Source organism: Geospiza fortis, unplaced genomic scaffold (assembly GCF_000277835.1).
Source record: "Geospiza fortis unplaced genomic scaffold, GeoFor_1.0 scaffold282, whole genome shotgun sequence".
Taxonomy (NCBI): domain Eukaryota; kingdom Metazoa; phylum Chordata; class Aves; order Passeriformes; family Thraupidae; genus Geospiza; species Geospiza fortis.
The window spans coordinates 340,587-351,433 of NW_005054424.1; the positions used below are offsets into that span (position 1 = coordinate 340,587).

The 10,847-nt window shown below is 37.5% G+C and overlaps 1 protein-coding gene across 1 annotated transcript in view; it reads left to right on the top strand.

Moving 5' to 3' along the window:
* ESYT2 (extended synaptotagmin 2) overlaps window positions 1-6,389 on the top strand; it is a 52,324-nt gene extending 45,935 nt beyond the window's left edge. Inside the window, exons 20-23 of the mRNA XM_031061725.1 lie at window positions 519-654; window positions 1,961-2,066; window positions 2,974-3,023; window positions 3,219-6,389. Coding sequence (XP_030917585.1) covers window positions 519-654; window positions 1,961-2,066; window positions 2,974-3,023; window positions 3,219-3,264 — 338 coding nt within the window. The 3' untranslated portion in view covers window positions 3,265-6,389. The remainder of the gene's footprint in view (window positions 1-518; window positions 655-1,960; window positions 2,067-2,973; window positions 3,024-3,218) is intronic.
* The last annotated feature ends 4,458 nt before the right edge of the window (window positions 6,390-10,847 follow it).

A 10,847-nucleotide genomic window follows, 5' to 3' on the forward strand; every position in this document is an offset into this window, starting at 1 on the left:
CATTCCTGCAGGTGAGTATACAATACACTATTTCATATTTTTCTACAAAGTTTGTCCTATCCTGACTTACTCTTAAGTGGATTGGTTAATCCTGGTTATTTTTAAAACAACATATGCATAAATACAAAATATACAGAGCTGTACTCAGAATCAGGAAAAACTTTGTGGAAGATTTTGCTCTGATTTTATATTTGTCTAATATGCCTCTGTCAGATTTTAAAAGAAAATGACATTTAGATTTTTATCAGCAGTATCTCAAAGCTGTTTCTAAGAGACTGATTATTTTACAGAATGACCAAAATACGTGATTTCTGAAAAGCCATATCCAAACTTCAAATTACAATTTAGGAAATACTGCATTCCCACCTCTGCTGTCTATTTACTGGTCATCTGCTCTTGTACAAGTCACTCCACATCATATTTTACTGCTTCATGGACTAAATTACATGATGTTAGTGTAGACATTTATATTCAGCAATGTCTTGTTGGTTTTTTAAGTGCTTTTCCTTGTCACTTTCCCAGGAATCTGATAGCGTTTTCTGAAGAAGGATCCGACCCCTATGTGCGAATGTATTTATTGCCTGATAAGAGACGATCAGGAAGAAGAAAAACACATGTATCAAAGAAGACATTAAACCCAGTGTTTGATCAAATGTAGGTTCTAAACTATGTGTAGTAGTTTTGTATCATGTAATTACAAAGCTGTCAAATCAAGATTTCTGTGCTTACTGAAGGGTGAGCTGTTGAAGTTCCTGGTTGTCACCATTAGACTTGACCACACCTTTCTGTTCTGCTGTAACAGCTCTTCTATCCTTCTATTCCCTGTTATCACTACAGCCCTTCTTGCTGTTAGCAGCCACTTCTGTCTTTCCTGCCTTCCTACACCAGTTCCATGCTCCTGTGCTGGTAGCTCAGCTGCAGGATTTGCTCTCCTGGCAGGTGGTGAGAACACGAGTGCCTTTGGCTGGCCAGTGCTGCTGATCTCCCTTCCTGCCAGAAAGCCTGGCTGGCTGAGTGCCTGTGCATGGTCACATTGCTCACTCACTCTGTGGCACTTCTCAGCATCCAGGGAGTCAGGATTGTAGATCATATCCTGGCCCATATGTTGGGAGTTGTAACAGCTTGTGCAATATTATATTGCATAAAAATCCTTGTCCTTGCACTCATCTTTTTTAAAGTAGTTTCCCTCACATCTCTGCCCCTTACTCTCCCACCCATTGCTTTTCAATAAAGACCTTTCTCTACTGACAGCAAATGAATTCAGGGAAAACACCACTTCAGTCCCTTCTGTCAAATCTGTAAATCATTAGTTAGAGGCTCGAGCAGATTTTCTTGGTAGGGCAGCTCTCTCCTGTTCATTCCAAGTAATAGATTTATTTCACCGTGCCTTTCCAAGGAAAATGCATTGCAAAGCAATAAAGCTGTTTAAAAACTGTAGTGACAAACAGATGCAGGTTGTGGTATAACCTTGTCCTGACTTTGTCCAAGTTTCAGCTCTAGCAAAGAGCTATCTTTGATACTTTTCTTTAGCCAGCCAGGAAAGAAATGGAGCTCTGGTTATCAAGTACCAAGGATCAGTAAGACTCACCAATCTTTTGCTTTTGGAAAATGCTAATACTGAGCTGTCAGTACAGTAGGATTCCACATTCTCTTTTCTCTAGAGTCAGTGCTTGACCTTTGCCTCCTTTTGTCTTGTTCATGTGTTTGTTTTGTATTACCAGTGGCCTCTAGAGGCCAAAGGTAACAGAAATCTCAAACATTTGATGTTGATATTGATCACAGTCTTCAAGAAAAAATTTAGGCAAAACACTGGGATTTTTTTCTTCATTTGTCTCAGACCTCATTTTTTAATTTGGGGAGGGAGATGGTTTGGTTTTGATTTGAGTGGCTGTTTCACTGCAGGAACTGAACTTGGACCTCTGGTACAGAATTGCCTCTAAAGCATCTCTTTGCCTGTCAGGTTTGATTTCAGTGTTTCCCTGCCTGAAGTGCAGCGAAGAACACTAGATGTAGCAGTGAAGAACAGTGGTGGATTCTTGTCCAAAGATAAAGGGCTGCTTGGCAAAGTAAGTTGACAATAAGCAAATTCTGTTAATACAGCTTATAATATAAAACAAAAATCCTCTTGACATATGAGTTAGTGTTGATTGAAGCCTGATTAAGGTATGAAGCTTTCAAAAATTACAGGTGCCTGAGATGACAGGCTTCAGTAAGGGAAGGAACTAACTGCAGAGCAAGACTTAGAAAGATGAGGCAGTAATCTCTTCTAGAATGTGGTAAATTCACGGTAACAAAAGGAATGTGCTTGTCAGACTTACTGATCATGCTGTCAGAGAAAGGAAAGAACCAGTAGAAACCAGGCAATATTTCAGAAAATGTTCAGGCAAAACTGGAAAGACAAGTGAGTACTTAGGGAAACACACAAGTAATTAAATTCCCAGTTTGTAAAATCCATGAGAAAGAGCTGCCACTGGAGACATTCCCAAAGCCACCATCAGCTGCTGTGTTTGTAACTTCAGTGTTCTATAGGCACACGTTAAACCACCCGAATGCTACACACATGATTTGGGGCATGAAAAAGGAATAGCAAATTCCTACATCCTTTCAAATTGCCATATTTGAGCTCTGTGAAGAGGATGAGAGATACAAAATCATGGTCAGCTCATGATGAGCAGGGTCCTCAGTTTTCCAGTTCATCTGGAAGGCTGTTAGGAACACATCTGCTGATTGCCACTGCCATGCTGTGACGTGCTCTGGAACTGCACCACCAAAGGGTGTGGATTTTAAGGTGAAAAACAGCAACTTGAAACTTTAGGCAGGTAGCAGAGAGCTGTGATGACAAGGATATAAAATACATCATTTACCAATGGCATTGCTTACACTGTAGTTGACAGCATTGTCAGATTTGATCTTTAATAGAAATAGAATGAAAGGCACGCACAATGCATTGATTAATAATTTAACTTTCCACAGTTATTGATACCTCTGCAATCTGAAGAACTTGCTAAAGGCTGGACCCAGTGGTAAGTATAACATTTCCTTTATTAATAATAATAATAATAATACAACATACTAATGTTAATACTACTGTTAATGTTATATAGTAGTTAATGTTAATGTTAATAGTAGTTAATGGTAATTAATTACTATGTTAATAATAGTTTTAATAATACATGCTAAATGTAAAAAAACCAATCCTTTGTTTTTTTCTTTTTCAGGTATGATTTGACAGAAGATGGTACAAGGCCACAGGGTGCAAGTTAGGCCCATGGACACCAAGAATTCCTCATGCATAATTTTGCCAACCTTTATATATTTTTAACGCGTTGTTTTCAGAGATGTACCAATGTTATTTTTATAGCTTTACTTATTTAGTTCTTAGACACATCCCAAATAATTTTATAACACTTTGTCATTTTATGTAGACATAGCCATCCTCATTGTTAAACTTTATATTTTATTTTGCTAAACAGTTCTATGTGTTACTGTAATGTGCAATAGTACAGTAAAGTAACCTTTTGTGTTTAAATTGATCTTTATGATGGCTGTACCTATTAGAAAGTGCAAAGAACAAGTTCTGCTGTTTTCCTGCCTTGTTTTATATCTCACCAAGGTATACTGTACCATGTAAATATATACTATTTTTTTATAATTCTTTCATGCTGGTTTGAATTCAGAAGAAAATTAGATAAAGGATAAAGATATTTTCTTCTAAATGCATGTTAATTTCTTCAGATGAATCTCTTTTGTCTTTGCAGCACAATGGTCTTAATCATTTTGTGATACTCTGCAAAATGAAACTGCAGAAAAACATTTTTACTTTATTGTGTTTCTGGCCCAGTGGGGCTAGCTTAAAATGTATAAAACATTAACATTTTAATATTTATATATAAATGTATTATTGGGAAATCATGCTATAGAATATTATAAATAAAAATGAGAATTCTATAAATATTGTATAAATAGAGGATGAGGTCCACAAATAACAGTTTCTAAATCTGAGTTTTCATTTAATGGAGTAAACATAACAAACAGTACAGTTTTATTATACAGGTTCGGTTGGATTTCGTTATTTATTCCTGTACTCTGGAGTACTAGACATGCGATCTTTTGAAGGTATGAGGACATGGATTTTTCTGTATTATAAAGAAGATGTCTAACCACTTTAAACTGTCCCTACCACCACGTTTCACTGATTTATAAGAAGACAAATCAGCTTGCAAGTTAAGTTCATATAGTAGGCATATGTACAAGACATATGTTATTTTTATTATACAATACCGTGCTAAAATAGTATTTTATGTGATACCTTCTGTAATCCTCAAATGAACACCAGTAGGTAAGAAAGTGGGGAACTGAGATGAAATTGACTGTCTTTGACAGTTGCTTCATTGCTGCTGAGTATATCTGGTGCATGAACAAACTACACATCAATGGTCCAGGCAAGTTTCTGAGCAATGCTGTCCTTCTCCTGAAGCATTGCCATGGGCTGAGCAGGAGGCAGCAGTCAGCACACACTGATCCAGGCAGGCAGGATCTGAAGGGAGACTATCAGCCCCAACAGCTGAGCTCATAACTCTAATTTTATGAATTATGGGGGTTTTTTTGGGGTTTTTTTTGTATTCAGAACTGATTTTCTTTTTCTGGTAAGTTTTTTCAGACTGTTAGAAAAATGTGCATTAAGAATCTAAGAGAACATCTTGGCTTTTGCAAAGCCAGTGTCCTCATCCTTGGAGAAGTATGCAATTAAACAAAGTATATTATTTAGCTAAGATTCCATAATGATGTTTCAGCCAAGAAAGAATTTTAAGAATTTTAATGTGGAATGATAAACTCCTGAAATTAGCTTTATTGTAAGAAAACTGACAGAACCTTAACTCTAGATGTAGAATTTGTCTACATTACTAGATGTACCAAAGTGCCTACCATAGATGTAGCTTTTTGTCTTTTTCAAGTCTAAAAATTTAAGTTTGTCTAAATTCAATTTAACATGAACATTTGTTATGGTTATGTGTGACCTGCACCATACACCTCTATACAGTGATGGCCTTCCCATTGCCACGTTTTATACACAACAATTTTATCAAACAATCTTACATTGTAAATTATACTGTAACCGCTGTTACTGGGCTGGGCAATAGAGATTCTTTGTAAGAAAACATTTCCATTTGAAGGCTTCACTGTATATTGGAATGTATGAGTAGCTATATATTCACTCATCTATTAATATAAAATATATTATGAAATACATATTTTCTTTGCTAGTTCTCCATTAAGATGTTAAGAATGGAAAGACAGAGAATTGTTCTTAATGCAATGAAAATGCAGAAACCAAATGCTAATCTGAATAAATGAGGTCTAAGAGTGGCAGTTCAACATAATTGTCTTTTGCCTTTGTTCAGTCTGAGGTGGAAGGATTTTTGCTCTATATCTTGGCCAGTGACTGCACAGTTTGATCTGCAGCCAAAAAATAGGGTGTTAAACTGATTCAGTGTTCCAAGTCTTAAATGAAGTCTGGGGACAGAAAACTGCACTTGAACAAAAAACATTTCTGTCTTCTAAAGTTTCAAGGTGAAAAATAATGCTGTGTTCAGGCAAATGTGAAAGGATAGCACAGAGTGAGTAACTGAATAAAGAATATAGGGCAGGTTTTCAAAATAGCTCACTACCTAAAATTAGGGATTGGTTCTTAGAGATCCCATTTTCCATTTAGGAGTCTGAAATGAAGAGATTGAACTGTCATTGCAATTCAGTAACTAGAATTTCCATAGTCTATAATCAGTTCTGGATGCCAGATCTTCAGAAACATTCTCCTGAGTGAATTTGGATCAGACTGTGAGTGCCTAGATAAGACTGATTCTTTGGATAGTGGATGCAACTTTTGTATTACCAAACTCCAGTTGTTCCATTTATATGGGAGTAGGAAGGACAAATTTGCCTCTGGGCAAAAACTGCACCTCATTATCAAGTCATTTATTCAATGTCAACTGATAGCTTTTCATGTAGTTCTTGTTATCCTGTGCCTTAAAATATGAACATATGAAGATGTTTAAGAAATGGTTAAAAAATAAGCTTTGTTACCTGTATGTACCAACACATGTTCTGTACTATTGAAACTGTTTTTAGAATTACTTTGCTTCACTGACAAGAAAACCAGTTTTCTTAACTATAGCAGTGGTATAACTCAAACTCAAATCAGCATGCATATCACTTGGAGGTGGACTAAAAGAGTTTTAATTTTCTGTCTTGAATCCTTTATCCGAGCTGCAGCAAATGGTGAGAGTTAAAATGAGAACAAAGGGTAATCAATTTTGTACAGATTGCCTTTTTTGCTCATGTAATTCTACATTATGATGCATGTATTTATTCAATAAATGGTTCATATGGAAGTTGGTGTGTTGCTTCCTCTGCACACAGCCCCCCTCTTATCTCTTGCATATCCCTGTTCTAACTGGTATTACAATGAACCGAATTTTTAAAATAGTCCTGTAGCCAGACTCCTGTAACCTAGGGAGCCTTGCTGTAAGGTGTAAGGTCTGTAGGCAGATTCTTGGATCTTACCTGAGAGAAAGTGGAGTGAGAAGTGCACACTTCATGGGGATTTCTGTGCTTGCTATTCTGGAACAGATTCACACATAAGAATGAGTAGGTCCTTTGTTCAACTTCAGTGTCTAGATTTTATTTTTCTCTTAAATTGATCAATTGAACAAATTGTCATAACTCTAGCACTTAATTATTAATTGTTTTTAATTATGCTTTCAAAAGGACCTAGAACTGTATTTAACTGCCTTAGATTTAGAATCAGCAGATTTCTACCCATGGCATTCTTTCCTATTCTTTCATTAGCTTGGTAAGGCTAATTGATGAAAAATATGATGATGTACTGCATAAATAAGAAAAAGGCTGTTATATCCTCTGTTCATTCCATAAACACTGCCATAGAAATCATGCTCTTTGCAGGAAACATTAATTTATAATTAGTTATAATTCTATAATTAATTATGATACCTCTTCCCATAAACAGCTACAGCTTGTCTGAATTCATAATATTCAGTCAGTTTTCATCAGCCATAAATAAAAGCTGCAAAACTTCATCAACCAATCACTATCCCATTTAGAATGGGCCCCACTGGATAATCTTTAATGTTACTAACTACAAAATTATGTTCCACTTTAGTTTGGGTTTTTTTTTTTCCTTAGAAGGAAATGCATCCCTTTTTTAGCAGAATAAAAATCACCTGCTAATCAATGGGAAGCCAGCTAAAGCCTAGGAAAAGCATGGCTGTCTCCACATGTCCCTCATGGCAAGGTGGTTCTGGATTGCACACTCCCTGGCAGTGCCAGTACTGATCAGGTGTCAGCATTTTCCTCACTTGGGTCAAGATCAAACCTTCCATTCAGTCCTGCAAGACAGGTGGTACCTGGATCAGCACTGCCTGTGTAGTCACAGATCTTACTGGAGAGCAGAAATAACTGTGGAAGACACTCCTGCAGATGGCTTTGGTATTAATTTGATGAGCTCACCCCAGCCCAGGATTTTTCTTTGTATTTGCTGTACTGTTTAAACTGGTTTGGGTTTTGAGTTCATCCTGCCTCCACCCAGGAGCAGTGTTTGCCAATAAAGTTACCAATGTGGCTGTTATCAGTATTTTCTCAGCTAAGAGTTGAATACAAAATTTGTTTTCTATGAAGTACCTCTTTTAATCAATTTAATTGTTTATATTCTCCCCCAGACAAACTGAATGTTGGATGATACCTTTGGTAGAAAGAACGAAAACTGCAGATTGTCCTGGACCCATTTGTAGCTGGCTGCTGAAGCAGTCAGATTATTTAATCCCAAATGGTGGCTTTATATATTCTAAGGTGTCCAACTCTTGTATGATTTCCTACTGATTTCTAAGGCAGTCAGGCTCTCAACAATTTTCTCAGGCACCTTCTGAAATATGTTTTATGAGAAATGCAAAAATCCACTTGTATTTCTTTCAGTGTTATGCAGTAAATTTAGCTGCCAGAGTAGATGGCAGCTCTGGAGGAAAGTTCTCTAATCTGTATTCATGTGATAGAGGTGATACTCTCTGTTCTCACTGTCTGCAGGGAATATTGCTGCATGCCAGTCATCTACAGTGGAATCCAATTTGAGCAGGCTCCTGCATCTTGGTTTCCTCAGACACCACCAAAGTGAAGCCAACCTGTCTTTCATGTTAATCTTTGAGTCCTCAGTAGCTGTGAAATTTACGGCAAGGGAATTAAGGCCTAACAGTGATCATTCCTCCCTTTAAGATCCATATAGGAACATGTCCAAGGACAGCCCAAAGCTAGGCAAGATTGCAGGCATTGGAGGGGCTGGTTCCAGCCCGGGGTGGTTTGTGGTCTGGATATGGGTCATTTGTACAGGGCTTGGTGACCCAGCCCTCAGAGCTGGGCACCAAGTGCCTCAGCCTCTGGGCAAGAAACGACAGAAGGAAGTTGTGATGTCCCTGCACCCAGCTGTGTCCTGTGAATTCACTCATCAGTTGTGTGGTAAGGATCTAACTGATGATCAATTTTATTAATTATTTAAGGAAAGTAGCTCCTTTCTGCAGGATGTTTCACTAGATGACCTGGGGAGGTCCCTTCCAACCTCAACTCTATGGCTCTCAAGTATATGTTTTTAAACATTAAGGTAAATTGGAGCTCTGTGTACTCCTGGCCTGTGCTGTAGGTCTTCCTGGGCATTCTTCTTCCTGAGCCCAAGCTCTCAGGGATGGGCATGTAGCTACTGCAGCTGGGCAGAAACGAGGAGTCACACAGCTGGGAGCTGCAAGCTCTGCTGAGTCAGGATGCAAAGATTTGATAGGAATTAAAAATACATTAATCTGTACATAGAACTTGAGTTGTAACATAGATAATGCTAGCAAAATGGTAATTGCAGGTCAGTAATTTTACTCAATAACTGAGACAAGATCCCAAAATCCAAAAAAGGTGCATATATTTAACAGAGGTTAATTTCCAGCATGAAATTTCAAACAAGTTTTTTTGTTCTTTTGTTCTAGTTGAATTTGCAGGCTAATGTGTTATTCTACAAACTCTGAGAGCCTGACAACTAGAGCTTACTAAGCGTGTCACAATGATTAATAATTTAATACAGAATATTTTGCAAGACAGTTTCATGCAGACTTCCCACAGGAGAAATGCTTCAACTGATAGGCTGAAATCCCTGATGTATTTTGCATGATTGTTGTTGCTGTCTCTTGGGTTAAGTTGAAGTTACTGTGTTGCAATTTCTTCTACCTATAATTTATAGGAAAGTTTATCTAGTTTTGCATGAATCATGAAATTCTCCCCAGCCAAGTAACTATGATAGCCACTGAATGGATGCTCTGTTGTAACTTTCAGCTCAGAGTTCCACTGGATACATTTGATAAATTGTCAACAGCATCCAAACAAAGGACTTGGATTGTCCCCAGACCTGTCATTTGTCCAGGTGATGACAATGAAATAACGGTAAAAATGGGTTAATGGAAAAGGATGTTCATGACTCATGAATGGTACTGGTAGCAACGCTGGTTCTTTGTTTTATTTGGTAAATCATTAATTAATTTGCATGTAAAATAAGTTGGAATCCAAAGTCGAAAATACTAAGATTAGATTTTTGACAAGTTTCAATCTTAGTTTTAGGCAACTTTGTTCTATGCCGTATTTTTTTATTCAATATGCTTTTTCAAGTTCGGATTATTTGAGACATAAAAATTGCTTAATTTAAACTATTTTAGTTTTGCTTATCTTGTTTTTTGCATTGAGACATTAAAGTTTTTCTAAGTGTAGTCATTAGTGCCCAGTTTATTTCTGAAGGTACTATAATATTCCACTAGATGGTAGTGCAGACCCTATTCTCAGAATGCCTTTTTGCTGCCTGTGCACTTTCTTGTACAACAAGGAAGTGGTTTGGATGAGAGGCATGTTTGGGAGTGCAGCCTTAAGTCACCCTGGCTTAGAAGCAATGAACAACAGGTATGGTCCTCACCGAGCTCTGCTCTCCCCCTTTCCTCTGAGGCACCAGAGATCCTAAAAGAATTGAGTTTCACAATGGGGGATTCAATTTGCCAAAATGGTTTTGTAGGGGCATTTAGTCGTAAGGCACGGGGAAATTTAAAAAAATGATGTGAGGAAAACATGAAACTTCTGGAAGATTAAGGTTCTCAGTTTACCAGAAATTCTGCATGCTTCTATCAGCAATTCCGATAGAAAACACTGTAAGTTTTTCATGCCTTAGATCCCAAATTAGATTTGATTCTAGAACTCCCTTGAGTTGCTGACACAACTTTAATGAGATTAAGTGCAAAAAGCTGAAATTAATCAGAAGCGGGCAGAAATGAAATTACAGTTCAGGACATGGAAAATGGCCAGCACATTTGAAACATCTCTGTGCTTTAAGTATTTATTGCTGATTCAAGTATGTGGTTAGAAACTCAGATAGCTAACAATGAAATCCATCATGAAGCAGTACAATCAACATGGGGGTAAAGGGAAGGCAGATAAAATTCTACTAGAAAAAATAAGAATCAATTTTCCTTTGTTTAAGGACATGATAAGAAAGTTTGCTAAAACACCAGGTCTTGTGATGATAAAACTGTTTGATGGGCAGAACAGGAATAAATGACAAGTATGTCTAAACTTAGTGGAAATGGAAGCCCTCCTGGGTGCCTGGCTCCACATTTCCCTCCAGGCTGACTCTACACTACTGTCAGTTCTGCAGGAAGGCAGCAGGACATGCAGCCTGTAAAAAATCCCAGTGGGCTTTGGTCTGGATCAAGGACATGGGGAACACCCCTGCTGACAAAGCCAACACAGATGTGAGAGACAAGTGA